Source organism: Berghia stephanieae, chromosome 9, assembly GCF_034508935.2.
Source record: "Berghia stephanieae isolate SIO BIC M18660-M18661 chromosome 9, UCSD_Bste_1.3, whole genome shotgun sequence".
NCBI lineage: Eukaryota > Metazoa > Mollusca > Gastropoda > Nudibranchia > Aeolidiidae > Berghia > Berghia stephanieae.
Genome location: NC_088368.1, coordinates 19791803 through 19812668, shown reverse-complemented (window position 1 = coordinate 19812668; position 20866 = coordinate 19791803). Strand labels below are relative to the sequence as shown.

Sequence of the window (20866 nt, the reverse complement as noted above, 5' to 3'; positions counted from 1 at the left end):
AGATAAATGAATAAATAACCAAACAACAAACCGCACTTAATATAATAACTGATATCACTATCAACTAAACAATTTATGTGCTGTTTGTTTTAGTTAGACTCTTGCCGGGTGGTGACTTGTGAATGATGAATGAGTCTTTCTTTTCTTTTCTTTCTTCCTCCATTGCCTTGTTTTGTTTTATTCAGGTAGTGTAGACATTGTTTTAATCAATACGAAGAGAGTTATCAGAGAAGGGTGTCGACATATTCTTCAACATCCCCACCCCTACCCCCTTCGAAAGATTAGAGTTTTCAATCACACAATATGACATCTGTTGTTTTCTTAACGATCTGTTAAAATCTGACAAAAGGCTAAGACTTGAGTGATGTGATAAATATTTGATACTTAAATATATAAAACAGGATGGCTAGGAAAAAAAGGTTGCTTTTAAAGGTAGACAAAAATTGTAAAATCAATCAGGACTTTGGTGGGTTTGAAGATAGCGGGCACTAGAAGCTGCCCAGTAAACAATTGAAAAGACTTTTCAATATTCATTTCCTTTCTAAAACTGAATAACAAGACACTTGACAGCAGATGAGGTCTCCCAGGAGAATGATTAGGGAAGATATGGGATAGAGAGGCCAGCAGTATGGCCTTTGCTTCATACCCTGAAGGTATCGAGTTTGACTCGCCGCAGCACTATGTGACCGTGGGCACTTTTCAGTGCTGCACTGCGGCTGATGCCGAGGATATTCCAATCTTATATTCGAATACACCCCTAAAGACAAATTTCCCCTCGGGGAAGAAGAAATTGAATTATATTTCATTTATCATTTTTATACAGATTCTAAGTAAGTGGGTAGAAAATAAAAAAAATACATTAACTGCACGGATGTATACAAGACATAGTTAGTTGTGGATACACTCCTCAATTCGAATTGTGTGGTTGTTGGGTTAAGTGCATCTAATATCAAACATTGTGCTTATCATTAGCCAATCAAAGTCGATGGAAACATCCCATAATATGACACATGTGACCCATCAACTCAATCTGGTACAAAATCAAAGTGGACTGGCAATGAAAACTGAATTTAAAGTCAAAATGATAGGATTTCTGAAACCCCGAGCATCGTGCTATTAAAGACTCTACAGTCATCTTAAAAAATATAATTCTTAAAACAAATTTCAACATTGAGAATTTCAATTCAATTCTCAGCATTTGGTTTTATGTTTTTTGTTTTTAAGGGTTTTACGGCGCTTGCAACACATTAAGGTCATATCAGCGCCAGTAAAAAGGAAGAAAATGGGATAGTAAAAAGTTCTAGAATTACAATTAAAGCACCCAAGAAAAAGTAAGACAAAGGGGAATTGGTTCAAATAGGGAACAGATGTAGATTTCAAGAGCACACTATCATTGTACTTAGTTTGAGATGACCTAAAAGTCTCAACATCAGCATTTGGATTCCTCCAATATAACACGAGATAAGGACAGCACACCACATATGTTAGCCATCTCCTTCAAATGGTGTGATAGTGGAATCAACCAGATGCTTAAATAAGTTAGAATGAGCAGAAATTTGAAATTTTATTTTTTTGTCAATTTCAGAAATTGTATTCCTTCTCTTCAACACAAAATAGCTGACACCCATGTCGCATCTTTTTATTTAAATTCAATTTTCAGCACCAAAAACATCCCGACATATTGTATTGAGTCATAAAAAAAATAGCTACTTTATCTTATTTCGTACAAGCCATCATAGTAAGACATCAAATATGTTGCATTTTATAACACAAGACAATCAAGCACACTGTGTATCTGGCAAATCAAATCCACTCAAAACAATGAGCACATAGTAAATTATACCAATTAACAGGAGAGGGAAACAAAGCCTGTTGATTGGCTGTGAAATTGCTGACTGGAGCAAAACAACGGGTGGATAATCTGTAGAGACAGTGATTATAGTTATGGCTTTACAAAAACATGGACAGACTTTTTAAACAAAACCTTTGGAACCCTTCGGCCTCTGATATCAAATTGAGAAATTAGAGAGCAGGCACTGGTGTAAGATAAAGATCTGAAAAAGTGTGTATGAAACAGTCCAAAGACAAAGCAAGAAAGAAAAATACAAGAAAAAAAAACATTCCAAAAAATCAGTCTTACTCAACTGGGGATCGAACCTCAGACTTCAGGCTCAGGTCTGAGGCTCAATCACCAGTCAAGTAAGACTGATTTTTTGGGATGTTTTATTTTCTTGTATTTTTTTCTTTCTTGCTTTGTCTGACAACGTTCAATACACACTTTTTCAAGCCTCTAATATCGAGCTTTTGCCACATTCTGCTACTAAAAGAAGAGTGTCCATTAAATTATCTATTAAAAAATTGTTATAAAAAATCAAATAAAGATCATAAAATCTGAATTTGACTTTCTTTTTTTTTTATTAAAGAAAAAGGTAGGTTTCTATTTTACTTCTGAAATGTTGAAATAGAGATATATGCTGTTTTCATATTTTCTGTCAATCTAGAATACTCAACGGAGATGCAAATAGACCTTGTTTAATCTACAATGAGTAAGTTTTAGTTATTTCCCCTCAGTCGGCTAAGCAGTGATTGAGTAAATAGGTCTAACTTAGATCTGGTGGAAATAAGTCTGTGACAGACAAATGTATTTTCCTGATGATGGCCAACAATATATACTTTCCATCAAAGGCTTCAGATCAGAAAGTATGATCAAGTCTGAAATTGTGAGCCATAAAGTTCAATTAGGACCAAAAAAAAAAGGACTACATCTTTCCAACGCTTGTCTTACTTGTTGATGAGGTCCTGACAAACTCCGCCATGTTGACAGGGGTCTGGCAAACAGTCATCAATGTCGATGTCACAGTTATGACCGGTAATGCCCTCAATACACGTGCATTCGTAACCATTGACGCGGTCACTACATGTCCCTCCATTCTGACATGGGTTGCTCTCGCACTCGTCTATGTCTGTCTTGCAGAACTCACCTGATGTGCAAAATCAAAATTAGAATTTAGAGACAAAGGTAATATGTGACCTCTCATCTCTATCTGGTATTGTGCCAGGATGAATCAGACATTGAAAGATTGTAGTCATAGCCAAATTTTAAAAGATTAATAATTGATGATGGAGTTTTAGCAGTTTGAAAAATTCACTCTCCTCGCTCTCTCTCATTAACAAGATATTTATTAGATTTTAGTACTTAATGGTCAAATGGAATATATTATGCAATATCCTGCATTATTTTCAAGTCATAATATCATTTAGACTTTACATTCAATTATCAGGTTTTGATTCATCTCAAATGGCAGTTGGTTCACAGCGTACACAACGACAAGTTTAGTTGAGATGGTATCCCGTTCCTGACACCTGCTGACCCGGTCACGGTGAGCGGTCAATCACCGAGAGGAATTTACCTAACGGGGATTGCCGTTTCACTCAATTTAACAATGTTTTGTTTTATTGTCTGTTAGACACCCATATTGAATGAGTTGAAATATCACTACTTGGTATAAAAGTTTATATTTTCTACTTTTACTGTGTGTTTTTTATTTTTTCATAGTATTACTAGATTTCTCAATATAAGTTATCAATGGACGGTAACAAATTACACAAAAAATATAGCGGGTGCAACATTTCAAAAATTAGAGAAAAAAAACGTTGCTATGGATTTGTCTGAATTTTATGTATTATAAAGACAAGATGTAAATACTTCTCCTCACAAAAAAAACGTATTTTTCCTCAACAAAAATATATCCGCTACGAGCATTCAAACTCGTCAGTGTAGTTTGGGGCTGGTATTTAACTGCATTGCGTTGATGACAAATCGCATTTTATTCATATCATTGATAATGCCGGATGCTCTTTTTTCCCAATTTTTCTGTTGTTTGGTGACAGGTCTCTGTGCCTTGTTCTCCAAGAAGTCTAAGTCTAAACTTATATTGAGTGATGTGTGGTATGCAGTGGTATTCAAGGAGGTGTTGTTTTGGGATTATTTTGTTTGGAAAATATTTTCTGTATGTATCCGTGTAATGTTTTATTGCACTTTGAATATATTGGATTGTGTCTGCTTTGATTGATTTTGTGTGTGAAATAAAGTTGTGCACATGACTAAGGCCTTGTTTATATTGTCGAAAATTAATCCAATACTGCATGCGTCGTCAATGATGAGTGGGTCGTGGGTGCAGTTCTTTGTTTGTTGGATAATTGTAAGTGTAGACTTTTTCTTGTATTTGTGGCAGTGGTTGCCAATGAATGATCTGCTGTGGTAAGCCTGTTGTGTAATGCGGTATTCTGTCCAATTCAGAGGCAATAGGACCATCCCTGAGGGTCAGTGGCTCGTGCATGAGATTTGAAAGTCTCTCCTGCGTTTTGGAGTTTGTTGTTATATTCTACTCTGTCGATATCAAACATGCAAGTGCAACCCGTTTCAATGTTGATTTATTTATTATTAGCGTCTTGGCAATGAGAAAATACAAAGAAGCTAATGAGTCGTGTGTTCAATGTGCTTTATAATGTGTACTTTTTACACATAAATTATGAGTGTGCTCCTTGCTTGTCCAATGCCGTGTCAGTCCCATAGACTAAAAGAATGTCATTAGAATAATTTGAACATTTAAATGGTTTCTTGCGGGCACGTTTCTATTTCTGTGTTAAACAAATCATACCACATGTCCTACATAATGAATTCACTGCTTGGTTATGACTTGCAATTGTGTGGTCCATGCTGTAAGAAAAAATTCAAAATTGACTGAGCGATGTAAGCAATGATATAGTGAATTAATGAATAAAATGAGTTTTAAAACACTCTGTATTACTTCTCATATCCATGCATACATAACAGCGTACATAAAATTTGGAAAAAGAAAAGCCAAATACTTCACCCAATTTGGTGAAAGAAAGGGGGGTGGGGGGGGGGGGGGGGGGCAGGAAAATTCTAACAAGTAGTTGAGCTAAGTTGAGGCCCAACACACAATGTCATTTAAAATTAAACATTAGCAAGATAATTCAAATTATGCAATTTAAAAATCAAATTAACTCATCATTGAAAAAAATAAAAAATAAAAATATAATTAACAATAAAACCGCAGAGAAATATTACGTTTCAAGAACAAGGCTAAAGAGGTAATATCATTATTACCTGACCTACCGCGGAAAAATAATCATTACAAAATAATGAAAACTGAAGAGTAAATGAAACTTACCTCATTTCGTAGTAAAACTTGTGCCTTGTGAATCACACCAAAAAAATTTGAAGTTTATAGCAACGTTTTTTTAGAATCCTGAGGTAATTACAAGTAATTTTATTTAAATGTTATAGAAAAATAGGTGAATTTGAATCACGGCTTGTGGAATAAGTACTGGAGATATTGAAATAAAAATTGGACCGATGGAAAGAGGAGGTCTGCGAGAATTCTTTGCATTTTGGGTGGAATTGCATCGTCACGAAGATCGTGAGGTTAATTGGTACGGAAATCATCCATTGGTATCACCCAATGCACGTCAAATCTACGTTCTGGGAATTGATATCGGCTGACCACTGTTGACCCTGGTTACCTGTCGGGTGAGGTTACGTCGGCGCTCGGAACAGCGGGAAACTAAACGGTCAGATTTATAGTGCAGTTTAGACGCCGTGGGTTGGGCTGACAGGTAACGTTTTTCCTTTTTAAAAATGTTCTTTTCATTTTCCTTCTTTTTTTTTTTTTATTTTTGGGGGGGGGGGGGGGGGGGGGGGGGGGGTGAGAGGCTGATAGTATTAAATTTTGAAATCTTTCACTTGGAAAATGATAACTCTTTTTTTATTCCACCAATTTCTGTTTTCTGTTTCAGTGTAGGGCCGCTAATAGGGAATGAAGTGGTCGACTAGATAAAGAGGACCAGGCTTGAGTTACGTAGTCTGCATCTCTTCTCCTCTTGGCCCCTGTTTCTCACTTTGCAGCACTGCATTGCACCGGATTATCTCAGTGGATAGATCCTAAAGAGAAAAACTAAACTTATAATTCCAGGACAAGATCAGAAATAGACAACATATATTATAAGGGAAATAAAAAGACACGTGCAGGGGCCCTGACAAACTGACTCTACACACTCTTGAGGGGAAGAACCAATCCTAGCTACACACCAGTAAACCCTGGAGCACATTGACAACTGGAACTTTGAGCCATCTCGACACACGTGCCACCATTAGCACACTCTTCCTTGGCGAGGTCACAGTAAGTCTTCTGAGATTCGCACAGTTTACCTGCAGAAATGCCAACAAAAAGAATTCAAATTATTTCACAAAGAATTTTCTCCTTAATAGAGAATTCTTTTCATTTCAAAATGTGACAAAACTATTTTAAACAATAATTCTTTGATGCTGGTTTATTCTATTGACAACTGTTAAAAACAGTCTGTGCCTTAACTAAAACAATTATGAGCCTGTACTTGTATTTATGGCCCGCATCTTTTCTCCTGTACTTCTGACCATGAGCCTGTACTTGTATTTATAGCCCGTATCTTTTTTCCTGTTCTTCTGACCAAGTGCGACATTGTGGTCTTGTGGTATGACACTCACTTTCGGATCAGAAGGTCCTGGGTTAAAGCCTTGCTCGGCACATAGTTGTCATAGGAAAAGGCTCTTTACTCACATTCTCTCACCGTACTCAGGTGTAAAATGAGTACCTGGCCGTTAACAGTGTTGTCTCTATAAGAAAAAATTGTAATATCGCCTAGCAGGTGTTATATATCACTGCTAGTCAGGGACCCTTTGTAAAGCAATTTGAGCACATTTAGTGGATATTGTGTAAAATAAAAGCTCAAGTTTTTAATTAATTTACTAGCGGCAGATTTAAAATTGGTCAGCAATGGCAAAGCAAATTTATTTATTTGTCGACCTGAAAGAGACATCATAGAAGTAGAAATATTACTGAAAAAACACTCAATATTATCTGCATCTCTTTCTTTTTACTTGTCTATTCTACATAACATCATCGAGAACTTATAACTCTGTAAGTTAAGGAACTGAAATAATTCCAAGTCTTATCCACAGTTCAAACAACTCAAATGGAAGAGCACTCGCTTCATACCCAATGGAACTGGTATTGATCCTGAAGCAGACGAGATTTTTTTTTTCTCAGATCCCCCCTGTCCAATCAGTGATTAGTGGAAAGGGAAGTACTTTGAGATAGACTAGTCTCCTATCCAAAGGGTAGCAAGCACTTAATATTGTGAGTTAAGCATGAAGGACTACTTTATACAAGTTCATAAAAGTAGAAAATGGTAGGGGCTGCCTGAAGCTGGTGATCGTGAAAATACTAACGAAAGAGTGAAAATAGAGAGGCTTCGTATGGGAATGATACAGACAATGGACGTTTCAGGTACAAATCCTTCGTCAACAAACACAACAATAAACAAATTAGTGTGGAAAACATATACAATAAAATGCAAAATAACTTGTATCGTCTGTACTCAATGATAGTTGGAGTATGAATGAAACGTTAGCATGGCGTGGGTAGTGGGTAGGATGTTCCAGGGGTGTGATCGGGTTGATAAGAAAAGGTCAGCGTATGACACATGTACATAACAACAAGAGATGAAGTGAGTGGAAAAGTACCAGAAGACAATAGAGAATAAAAAATGTTTGCGGCAGTGATGGGGTTTGAACCCGCGACCTTATTGGTACGACAACTCCGCCTGGCCGGTGAGAGCGTGACTTTACTGTATCAGCTATCCACGAACATGTACATACCAACGTTGAGAGAGCCGTCTTCGGACACAGATTTACAGTAGCAGGTGAAACTCCCAAGGGGACTGTTTTTACAGATGGCTCCGTTCTGGCAAATAGGAGGGTCAGTGTAGGCACACTCGTCAATGTCTATCTCACAGTTAGAGCCGTTGTAGCCAGTGAGAAACACGCCCTTTGGACCAATTTCTCTGTTGATTAAATAAGACATTTAACAATATATTGAGAGTTTTGTTTTTGATTTTGTTTTTTAAGGTTTTATGGCACTTGCAATACAAGATCATATCAGTGCCAGTGAACAGGAAGAAAATGGGATAGTTTATGTTTTTATGTTTTTAAGGGTTTTACGGCGCATGCAACACATTAAGGTCATATCAGCACCAGTAAAAAGGAAGAAAATGGGATAGTAAAAAGTTTTAGAATTACAATTAAAGCACAAAAGAAAAGGTAAGACAAAAGGGAATTCGTTCAAATAGGAAAGACGTATATTCCAAGAGCACACTATCAGTGTACTTAGTTTGAGATTACCTAAAAGTCTCATCCAGACACAAGCACAGGTCCCAACTACGAGGAATACACTCAAATGTTTACAAATCATATATAATAATATGTAACCAAAACATAATACAGTGCATAACCGAGAGATGATTTACAAGGGAAAAAATATCATCTTCCAAAACTACATTCAATTGTTTCCCTCTCAGACAGGGTATCAGGCTAGGGCCAGGACAAAATCAAGTAATCTCATTCCAAGACAAAGACAGAAAGCATGTTGGAAAACAGATATAGGGGGATAGAAGACAGTATGTACCTCCCTGCCCACTATGGGAGGTCGGGAAGCCCACCCAGTATATTGATAGTTAGTGGATTAGTAAAATGCTCACCAATATAATCTGAATCAACATACAAAATCATGTGCAACAATAAACAGTTACAGTTTATTTAGTGAGGCTCACAGCACTTACATAGTGCGGCTATGTGGTCTTGTGGTATGACACTCGCTTTCAGATCGGAAGGTCCTGGGTTTGCGCATAGTTGAGTCCTCGGAAAAGGCTCTTTACTCACATTCTCTCACCGTACTCAGGTGTAAAATGAGTACCTGGCTGTTAACAGCGTTGTCTTTGTCTGAAAATTTCTAATATCGCCTAACAGGCGGCATATCCCGTCCTACATGTTAAATGTTGCTATTGACCAGGGACCCCTTGTAAAGCGCTTTGAGCACATTTAGTGGATATTGTGCTATATAAAGCTCAATTATTTTTTTTACATCAACACAAACATTTTAAAGAAATTACATGACATTAAAAAAAAAATGTTTTCAAGGATATTTTGAACACACAGACAACGATTTGGTTTCCCGGATGCTCTGTGGAATGCAACATCGACAGTAATACGCAATCTGACTTGAGTTGAGCGATTTGGTTCATATGAAGAAGAGGAAATAAAAACCTACTTGGTAATGTCGATAATCTCCTGCTGACAGGTACAATTGTAAGCTCCTTTCATATCATTACATGTCCCGTTGTTTTGGCAAGGGTTAGCAAGGCATTCATCAATCTCTGTTTCACAACGATCCCCAGAGTAGCCTGAATTTGGTTTGATAAAAAAGACACTCAACATTAAAATATGATGACGTGTGCTTTAAAAGACATAGAAAATTTGTAAAAAAAAATTTAAAGGAATAAGCAAAAACAAAAATAAAAAAACACAAAGGAAATCATAAGAAAATTTTTTAATTGCAAGAAAAGCCTTAAGAACTTCTACTTAGTCCTCAAGAACAATCAGAGCTTAAACAAAATTGATATTTTACATATTGAAGAAAACTCAAACTTTATAACAAATCTCTGAGAAAAATCTTTAGATTTATGATTATTATTTGTTTGTTTATTTGTTTGTTTGTTTTATTTTTGGTCAAACAATTTAGTGAAAGTAATTGTAACACCAGATGTCCGAAACGTATTTGGCATGTTTTGTCAGCTGGTATGATCTCAATTATAATGATTTTTTTGTTTTTGTTATTGGTGGAGAAGTGTTTTGAGGCCAAATATTTTCCATGTTTGGTATTTTGTTTTCTTTATCGAAGCTGTTAAATTAGGTTTTGTTCATAACTTTTTAACAGTCCACAGCTTCTAGCATCTAAACATCACTTAAACCCCAAAGCCAAAACTTACCAACAGGGCAGCCACAAGTATACGTGTTAATCCCATCATAACATTTCTCATAGGATTCACAGTCGTGGTTGGAGCAGTCGTCAATATTCTCCTCACAGTTCTTGCCTGAAAACCCTACAAGACAGCTACAAGAATACTCTCTAAGAGGGGGCAATGTGGTGCAGTTGGCTTGGTTTCTACACGGGTTAAAAGAGCATGCGTCGTACTGCTCGCTGCAGGTCTTGCCCATCCAGATACTGTCACAGATGCAGTTAAAGTCGTTGACACCGTCGTAACACTCGCCGCCATTTTGACATGGGTTAGGCAAGCAGTCATTGATGTTGTTGCTACACGTTGTGCCTGGTCAATGAAAAGTTTCAACATTTTTTATAAGAATTTAGTATAGATTTATCTATTCTTGATGGGGGTCAACATTGCTCCGTATGGCCCATGTTAAATTTTTTGCCATCAAACACAAATTATTATTGACAATTCTAAAAATTATAAAACTATTTTTTACAGATTGGTACACGCGTAAGTTGCAAAACTTTTTTTGAAGTTCAGGGTAATTCTATTAGACCTTGACTCAAATGATTATTTAGAAAATCTGCTAGGGCATAATGGTCAGTCCTTAATTAACCTTGGCCTTGGGAATCGCAATCTGGCCACCCTGCTGGAATGATTTTGAGATATGTCCATCTATCGTTAAAAACAACATTTCCAACCATTTCCCTCTAAAATTTTAAGAAGAAACCTTGAATATGGAGAAAAAAAATCCAAATTCTGACACTTTTTGCCTATAAAAAAAAATCTGTTTTTACCCATTTACCCTCTCTTTACCACCTACTGGAAAATCGTCACATTTGTTACGATGCAACTGTCATTTTTCTCATCCAGATTTCATTTCTATTTGCTATAGCTATAAAAACTTGACATTTTGTAATAGAGCTCATGGTATCGAACAATATTATGTATAGAATGTGCTTGTTGCTTTTCTGTTTGAGTAAGAAATGACTGTTTTTGTGTTGGATGGGTGTTAAGTTTTAGAAAAAATTTTGGGAAAATTCTGAAAATGACTGGTAAGGAGAGAGTTAAAGCTGTATAAGGGGGATATATCTCAAATTGGGCATTCAAATTTTTTTATTGCTGCTAAACTCTATTGAATTGATTTAAAATATGATAAAGAATTTATTGTGTACAAATTAGGACCAGCTATGTGGTCTAATGCTATGACACTCGCTTTCGGATCGGAAGGTCCTGGGTTCAAGCCTCGCGCTCGGCGTATAGTTGAGTCCTTGGAAAAGGCTCTTTACTCACATTCTCTCACCGTACTCAGGTGTAAAATGAGTACCTGGCCGTTAACAGCGTTGTCTTTGTCAGAAAAATTGTAATATAGCCTAACAAGCGTCATGTCCCGTCCTACAAGTTAAATGTTGCTGTTGACCAGGGACCCCATGTAAAGCACTTTGAGCACATTTAGTGGATATTGCGCTATATAAAAGCTCAATTAAGTCTGTTCCAAACCCTCAACTCCCGCGTCCCATACTCACCATTATACCCGGTGCGACACTGACACAAATATCCACCCAGCTCATCGAGACATCTGGCTCCATTTTTACACGGATTGGGGTCGCAATCATTGATGTTGGTGTTGCAGTAACGACCCTCCCAACCATCCTGGCACTCGCACTCAAAGTCGTTTATCTGTAGGAGGAAAATGGAAAGATTTTGGTCTTGGTTCTGATTTGCCTTGTTGTAATTGTGGGTTTTGTAGAGTTTTCCACAATATTTCTTACTATAGGGAAGCAGGAAATTGTCTATTTCTATCTTCATATTTTTTATCTTAACATTTTTAATCGACTATATTTAGACCTAAGATTAAGAAACAAATGTTTTCATTTTTAGTGATTTTTATTTTTAAAATCCAAATTTCAAATTTTTTTTAATTTCTGTATTTTTACATTATGACAAGAGGCAATTCTTACTATTTCCCAAACACTCAAACAGCATGTAAATTTGGCATAGAACACATTTCCTGCCGTGGAGTCTGCATGCACCACTTATAAGTGAATTCAAAATAAGATAAGCAAGTTAAAATTGTTGAATTCAAGACAGAAATATCAAATTTCATTTACTTGTTGTACACCAATTCCATGAAAATAGTTTTCAACATAATCTTCGACTAGTATCTTTGTTGTGTTTTATGCTTCACTGACAACGTTTTTCCTGAATCAACCCATATAATATGTGTACCCATCATTCCAAAACAAACAGTATTATTACAGGTCTATGATAGTTGGTGAAAATTGACTTTATACAGCCAAAATGGTAAGTTTCGATATTTTATTGAGGAGAATGAGTACAATTTCTTAAATGGTGAAAAAATCACAAATTTCAGGAATCTCACAGTAAATACTAATTAAATCCGTTCTAAGTGTCCAGCCAGGACAAACCCTATGTGAATTTAGAATTGATTTATTTACCCAGAGCTGCCTACTTGAAATCTCAAAAATTCGTAGTTTCCAAGAAAAACAATAAAAAGGTCACAATATAAAGCAGTGCTGATGGTGACAAAAAGTGAAAAAAGAGGAAAATTATGAATGGTTTTATTTAAGATACATGTTTACTTCACTAACCCCCACTTTTAGAGCCATTGAGATGACAAACTACTCTAGCTATCTTCTGGATAGTGGGGAAGCTGCACCAGTTTGTTCCACCACACATCAAATCTCTCAAAGCCAGAAAATTTGATTGAGGAAAATGTCATTTTTTAAATGGAGGAAATGCCTCCTCTGACTCTGACCCAAAAATCGCGGATTTCCGCAGATCCCAGGAAAACCATCAGCACTGATAAAGCATTATTAATTAATTATCTGCCCTCAGAATGATAACAAATGCTCCAAAGTCCTAAATACAGTTTTTAAGCAACCAAACTGTCCTTTTCAACAAGATTTATTGAATCAAAAAACGTCTGTGCAGTTCTGTCACTGGAGCCAAAAAATTCGTAATTCTCCAAATTTTTCGTAGCACTAGGCAGGTCTGATGTTCTTATGTTCATAAGGGTTTTACGGCGCTTGCAACACATTTAGGTTATATCAGCGCCAGTAAAAAGGAAGAAAATGGGATAGTAAAAAGTTCTAGAATTACAAATAACGCACCCAAGAAAAAGTAAGACATAGGAGAACTGGGAACAAATAGGGATCAGATGTAGCTTCCAAGAGCACACTATCAAAGTACTTAGTTTGAGATCACCTTTAAGTCCTATCCGGACACAAGCACAAAATCCAACAAAGAGGAATACACTCAAATGCTTACATTATAAATTCAAAATAACAAACATAATAATACATAACAGAGAGATGATTTACAAGGAAAAAAATATCATCTCCCAAAACAATAACTATGCATTTGACTGTTTCCCTCCCAGCTAGGACTCCGGCCAGGGCCAGGACAAAACCAAGTAATCTCATTCCAAGACAAAGACAGAAAGCATGTTGGAAAACAGATATAAGGGGATAGAAGACACAGTATGTACCTCCCTGCCCACTATGGGAGGTCAGGAACCCCACCCAGTAGGCAGGTCTGATTTACCTTATCCACACATCTGGCTCCATTCAGACAAGTCACTCCTTCGCAGTCGTTGATGTTCTCTTCACAATTCTTGCCTCGAAATCCCGGCAAGCAGGAACAATTGTAGTCATTGACAAGGTCAGTACAGCTAAATGAGGAAACAAGAGTAACAGAAGTAAAGAGGGGATGACATACCATTTTTTTTAAAAATTTATTTTACGATAACTACTATGTTACTAGTGTGCATCTTGTGTGAGTGTGTCTATGTCAATATTGTATTGTTATAAATGTGTAACCAAATGACAAATTGCCATTTTTTTGGGAACAATAAAGATATATTATTATTATTATTATTATTATTATTATTATTATTATTATTATTATTATTATTATTATTATTATCATTTCAAAGATTTTTAAAAAATCATGGTAAAGAAATATTCATTCACAGTTGGAACTGGACTTAATTCAGTCTCTAAAATGTAAAGCATATAATAATAATAATTGCTTTCAGGTTTAAAACTCTTTGTCAACCGACAACAACAAAAAATAAAATGAGGAAAGTTCACATACAATTATAACAGACAGGAGAAAAGGTCTTTGTGCATCCAGTCAGGACAAGTGATGGCAGAAAGTCTTATGATAACTGATCACATAGACTTTCTCATATTTGTTCTTACTTAACAAGATGTTTTATCATTCTAATTGTTTTTCTTGTTGCCTAAAAAAGGGTTTTGATCCTCTAAAGTTCGGCTATGTGGTCTAGTGGTATGACACTCGCTTTCGGATCGGAAGGTCCTGGGTTCGAGCCTTGCGCTCGGCGCATAGTGAGTCCTCTCACCGTACTCAGGTGTAAAATGAGTACCTGGTCGTTAACAGCGTTGTCTTTGTCCGAAAAATTGTAATATCGCCTAACAGGCCTCATGTCCCTTCCTACATGCTAAATGTTGCTGTTGACCAGGGACCCCTTGTGAAGCGCTTTGAGCACATTTAGTGGATATTGCGCTATATAAAGCTCAATTTAAAAAAAATAATTTATTTAAAGTTCCATATTAAGGTTCTTTTTGAAGCCATTATACTCATGCAGAATGCAGAAGACACAACCCTTCTCCATACTGGCCTAACCAGGTCTTCCTTATTTGGAGGATCTCTCCATCTTTGTCCCCAAAGGTTCGATGGAGTATTGCTCATCCCGACATGTTAGGTAACTTCAGAGATTATTTCTTTTCATGAATGAAAGCAGAGATTCTTGTAAATCAGTTAACCCTCTCCTTACCAACTATAGGAAAATCGTCACATTAATTAGGATACAACCAACATATTTCTCATTCAAATTTCTTTTGTACATCATACAATTTAAAGAAAATGAACAATGTGTTGTAGATAGAGCATGTTTTGCTAAAGAAATTATGTATCGCAAGAACTTACTGCTTTTGTGTTTGAGTGATAAAAAATATATTTTTGTGTTAGTTGGGTGTGAAGTTTTGGGGAAAATCCTGAAAATGGCTGGTAAGGAGAGGGTTAATGCTTCAATATCCTCCCTGATGTTTTCACTTGGTCTATGCTCGGTGTAAGACTCATAGGATTTTTATGCAGCATCTATATTCAAAAACTTGCATGTCACTGATTGACTTCTAGACCCCATCTTGCATAAAAGCAGGAAAATTCCACAATTTTACCAATCTGTCATTGCTATTGTTGCTGAATAAATTCTTTTCAGGATCTCTGATTATCTAGATCTCTCTTTATTTGTTATTTAACACTAATGCTAAAGCAGTCCTGCTCTATGGCTCAGATACTTGGCAAACAACCTTGACCACATCAGCCAAGATACAAACTTTTGTCAATCGCTGTCTTCGACAAATCCTCAAGTTGAAATGGTTTGACAAAGTGCCAAATGCCGACCTTTGGAAAAGAACAAACCAGAACAAATGGATGTCCAGGTCAGACGCAGAAAGTGGCGATGGGTTGGGCATACCCTGTGGAAAGAGCCCTGCAATCAAACCAAGCAGGTTAACGAATGGAACCCGCAGGGCAACAGGAAACGGGCGTCGTCCAAAACAGACTTGGAGGGGAAGCCTTCACCAAGATTTGTGCGTCTCCAATGTTACCTGGAGTGAGGCAAAGGTCTGTGCCAAGGACAGAAGGAGATGGTAGAGTGCTGTTGAGGCCCTGTGCTTCGCCAGAAGCCAAGAGGCATGAGTCAAAAGTAAGTTATTTGATATCGCACCACAAGTCTTGAAGCTGGTGTAAATCCTATTAAATATTTCATGGATAAATATGTCATACCCCACATACCTGGCATTGTTCTCACATGGGTCAGGATCACAGTCATTGATGTTGAACTCACACGTCTGACCAGTGAAGCCAACAACACAGTCACACGTGTAACTGCCTGGTGTGTCGTGACACGTGGCATTATTCATGCATACACCTTGAATGCATTCGTTGATGTTGACACAGTTACTTGCATCTCCTGAAGACAATACATTAAAATTCTGATTACCTAGGAAAACTAAACTAGAGCTATCATATGCCTACTAGACAGGCAAATACCAAAAAAAAAAATTAAAAAAAAAAAAAACGATTTTTACAGTGAATGGGTTCACAAAAGGGCTCGAAACCCTGACCTATTGCAGTCATGCCTAACCTGAATTTCAAGTTTAAGGGCCACATAAAAAAAAATAAAACATCAAATTTCAGGTACATCACGCTGCGCAACGGTAATGTCTTAAAAGACAGTCAAACGTCTGATATCAAGAGGACAATATGTAATACATTTACAATGGTGCTAGCTATAATACAGTTTGTAATTACAGTGTCCAAACACTAAACCACAAAGCAATAAGTGGAAAGTAAATATCATAATATCATGAATAAACAATTTTTACAATTTTTTTATCAAATCATTGTAATGTAGATGGCATGGATAATTGATTAAAATTTGTGTTATGGTCTTACTAGGACTGTGGTGCTGATGTCGCAACTGTTTTCAGGGCAAAGCAAAAAAAAAAAAGAATTTTAAAAAATAAATAAAGAGTAAAAATAAAACCTATTAAGGGATTGGTGAACTAAAAAACCTGTAATTTTGTCCCTAAATTAAGATATTTCCAACATTTAAACAGTAGATTACTCATTTGGGATTGTTCTTTACATTTGCACTAACTTCAGGGATTCACATTTTTTCACCATGTAGCAAATTTTGTCAAAAGTGTAATTTATCTTTTTTTTCAAAAGAGTCTTAACAAAAGGAAGTAAAAACTAAAACACAATTGAACCATAAAAAAACAAAAAACATTGGCAGTCTTTGCGATGTACCCAAAAGGTACCAAGTTCAAATCCCACGCCGCATAGTCTTGAGCCAGCCTTCTAGCTCTAGCTCACTTTGTGGCCCTGCACTTTGGCTGATGCCTGGGTTATTAGTCTTCCCTTGGAAAAGACCCCGTGGACAAATTTCTCCTTAGAGATAAAGGGAATTTTATTATTACTAATTTAACTCTTTCAGAGCTGAGGCTATATTCGCATTTCCATCACAAAATGGCTGACACCTGATTGAGGCAGCATGAAAAGGAAAAGCTAAGACAAAGCAACATTTGAATTTGGCACAAAATCTCAATTAAAATACCCCCCATGGGCCAATTAATTGAATGTTCTGATGAAAGAAATGATATCATTGGTTCAATTTATAGTACTTTTGTTGAAAGTAGAATTGGATTATATTATTGTCTTTGCCTTTCAAGACCGGCCCACTGTGCAGCCATTGGCCAGTAGAAGAGATTCTGCTCTGGCCACACAGTGCGGCCAATGGCGCTGAAAGAGTTAACATATCATGAACACACAGAACCTCTTTCATTACCTGAAAATCCATCCAGACATTCACATCGAAAAGAGTTAACCTCATCGACACATCGGGTGTTGGGGTTAGTACAAGACGTGTCAGTACACTCATTGATATCAACCTCACACATCAGACCTGTGTAGCCTGGTAAACAAGTACACGTGTACGAATTGACCCCATCACTGCATGCTGCTCCATTTTTGCAGGGGCTGGATTTGCATTCGTTTATTTCCTGAAAATACACAAGAAAAATTAGACAATGTAAAATTCCAGCTAACTTACTTTTGGATTTTGAATGAGTTCTCAATTGATGCTAGGTATATAGGTCAAATACTTACAACATTGTCCATTGTATCGCTTTTGGGTCGGAATGTCCTGGGTTTGAGCCTCGCACTCGGAGCATAGTTGAGTCCTTGGAAAAGGCTCTTTACTCACATTCTCTCACCATACTCAGGTGTAAAATGAGTACCTGGCCGTTAACAGCGTTGTCTTTGTCCGAAAAATTGTAATATCGCCTAACAGGCATCATGTCCTGTCCTACGTGTTAAATGTTGCTGTTGACCAGGGACTCCTTGTAAAGCGCTTTGAGCACATTTAGTGGATATTGCGCTATGTAAAGCTCAATTTTATTTTTTTCCATAATCAACCAACAACATATAAAATGCAGGAGGCAAAATAAACAAATTTCAACAAGATGACCCCCCCCCCCCCCCCCCCCACACACACACACACACAAACACACACACCATGGCCTTTTTAAAGTTATGGCCTGATACTGACCAAAAAATGATGTCAAAATGCCAGTCTTTTGCCACAAAAGAAAACAAATCGTGAGTTGTATTCAATGGTTCAACCAATGAAATAACTTGTTTCCATGAGCTCTACTAACGACCACTCACTCGGCGGTGCAAAAACCAAATAATGACGTCAAACTGCCAGTCCTTTTGGATTTCAGTATCAGGCTATAACATAACGATGGCTACGCACATGCACATACATACATACATACACACACACACACACACACACACACACACACACACACACACACACACACACACACATTCGCCAGTTTATGCCTCAGCCTACCTGACATGGAGCTCCTTCATATCCAGCAGGACAGTTACAGGAAAAGCCACCAGGGTGATTCGAGCACCGGTTAGAGCCACAGATATCGGTCTGACACTCGTTGATGTCATCCGTACACAGATCTCCCTCATAACCTGATAAAAATGATGATGATAATGATAATAATAATAATAATAATAATAATAATAATAATAATAATAATAATAATAATAATAATAATAATAATAATAATAATAATAATAATAATAATAATAAATCGTATTTTATTCTCTTCAGAAAATAATAAAAACTGAATCAAGTCTCATAATTTTTTATTCTATGTAAATATATAGATGTAATATTCTATTCTTGACATCTAACCCCCCCCCCCCCCCCCCCCCTAATACAATCAACACCATTTTGAAGGGTGGCAAAAGGTCACAATTCTGGTCCCCTTGACTTCTAACTTGATTATTATTTTTTTTCTCCATCTAAATAATTCCGACATGACATCATACGCGATAGGTCACAAATAAACACAATGAAATCAATTTTAAAAATCCAACATCAAACAACATAGATAAAAATTACACTAACTTTGAAAAGAAACAATTAAGTATGAAAATGACAATACATAATACAAAAGGATTGGGTGAGTGCTAATCACCAAGTAAAACCCAGATAAACAAAAAAAAATTTAATCCACAACATAGAGGAACACTGGAAAACAAAAATGTGACCCTTGATCTCAATTCAGTATTATATCAGGATCAATGTGTACATATATGCAGGTCTGAAATCTGAGCGCAATTATGGGCCTAGTTTAACATTGTTGAATAAATGGAGAATATTTTGCGTCACTTTTTTGAGATTTCCATTACAATAATGAGCCCATAATGAATTGGGTTATCAGATCTGCAAATAAGTGTACGTTGATCGGGATGTTTTATATTTCAAAGATTGAAATTGTCTTATCTTCTAAAATGTTCACTAGGACAATATACCCTTCCAATGCCTTATATTGAAACAATCTTAATAAATCACATTTGGTTTTTACTATAAAAACAACATCATATTCGTATCTTAATGAGTTCAATTCTTTGTAATCAACTTATTAAATTGACCAACAGAACTAGCTTTTTTGTTTCAAATTTGATACTATTCCAAACTTTAAATTTAATTAAATGTAAAGTATTAACATTAAATTATATTTCAAAATCAGAGAAAAAAAAGTGATTAAGAAAATAAACTTATTCTTCTCAATGGCACGTATTGATACTATTAAGATTTAATCATTTCATTTAAGAGTCAATTTTAGTTATCTGGACCATCCAGGCACCATACCAGATTGAGAAAAAGAGTCACAAATAATTTTTTTAAAAATATATTTATCATGGCAGTGGAAAAAAAGGATGGAAAAATATAACGAAACAAGAATAAAAAGGACGAGGTCATCACTCATCCCCACAAATCCTTACAAAATACTTTTGATTTCATATCATGGTGTGATGGCACTGTTGTCGTTTTGTTGCTGATGTGGCTGCTGTTGCTGCGGTTTTATCATTGTTATTGATGATGATGTTATTGTTATTGTTGTGCGGCTATGTGGTCTTGTGGTATGACACTCGCTTTTGGATCGGAAGGCGCATAGTTGAGTCCTTGAAATTCTCTCACCGTACTCAGGTGTAAAATGAGTACCTGGTTGTTAACAGCATTGTCTCTGTCCAAAAAAATTGTGATTTCGCCTAACAGGCATCATGTCTCGATCTAGATGTTAAGTGTTGCTGTTGGCTAGGGGCACTTTGTAAAGCGCTTTGAGCATGATTAGTGGATATTGCGCTATTTGATATTGTTATAGTTGTTAATGTTGATTTTGTTAGTGTTATGTTGTTGTTATTATTGTATTGTTATAGTTAGTTATTGTTGGTCCTGCTGTGGCTTTTGCTGTTGTAATTACTGTCGTTGTAGTTGTAGATCATGCATATTGTTGTGTTTGTTTGTCAACAGTGTACAATCAATTTACCTGATCCAGTACAGTTACACGTGTAGCCACTGACACCACTGACACACCGACCGTTTGGACACGGCTGTGCTCGACAATAGTCCAGTTTGGTCTCACAGTCCACTCCAGTGTATCCTGATAATGATGGTGATGATGATGATGATGACGACGATGATGTTGATGATGATGATGATGACAACGACGATGGTGATGACGATGATGATGATGATGATGGCAGTGGTGGTGATGATGATGATAATGGCGGTGGTGGTGGTGGTGGTGGTGGTGGTGGTGGTGGTGATGATGATGATGATGATGATGACGATGATATGATGATAATGATAATGATGATGTTGACACCATAGTTTAGGGTGATGGGTGTGTGAAAGGGGAGTGTGGAGGAAAAGGGAAGAAAATAAAGGGACACAGAATTAGGATAAAAGGATAACCACACAATAGATATGCAAGGAAATCATAATGATCATTAATTTATAACAATGATTCTGATTACACGTGTTTAT

The 20866-nt window shown here is 36.5% G+C and overlaps 1 protein-coding gene across 9 annotated transcripts in view; it reads right to left on the bottom strand.

The window, feature by feature from the left end:
• LOC144979825 (uncharacterized) overlaps nucleotides 1–20866 on the bottom strand; it is a 147990-nt gene that overhangs the window by 65923 nt on the left and 61201 nt on the right. For all 9 annotated transcript variants that reach the window (XM_078926967.1, XM_078926968.1, XM_078926971.1 and 6 more), the window contains 11 exons: nucleotides 20367–20480; nucleotides 18365–18498; nucleotides 17294–17507; nucleotides 15736–15913; nucleotides 13459–13585; nucleotides 11418–11571; nucleotides 9889–10227; nucleotides 9171–9303; nucleotides 7724–7908; nucleotides 6116–6235; nucleotides 2786–2981 (listed from right to left, as the gene is read on the bottom strand). In XM_078926967.1, the coding sequence (XP_078783093.1) occupies nucleotides 2786–2981; nucleotides 6116–6235; nucleotides 7724–7908; nucleotides 9171–9303; nucleotides 9889–10227; nucleotides 11418–11571; nucleotides 13459–13585; nucleotides 15736–15913; nucleotides 17294–17507; nucleotides 18365–18498; nucleotides 20367–20480 (1894 nt within the window). The remainder of the gene's footprint in view (nucleotides 1–2785; nucleotides 2982–6115; nucleotides 6236–7723; nucleotides 7909–9170; nucleotides 9304–9888; nucleotides 10228–11417; nucleotides 11572–13458; nucleotides 13586–15735; nucleotides 15914–17293; nucleotides 17508–18364; nucleotides 18499–20366; nucleotides 20481–20866) is intronic.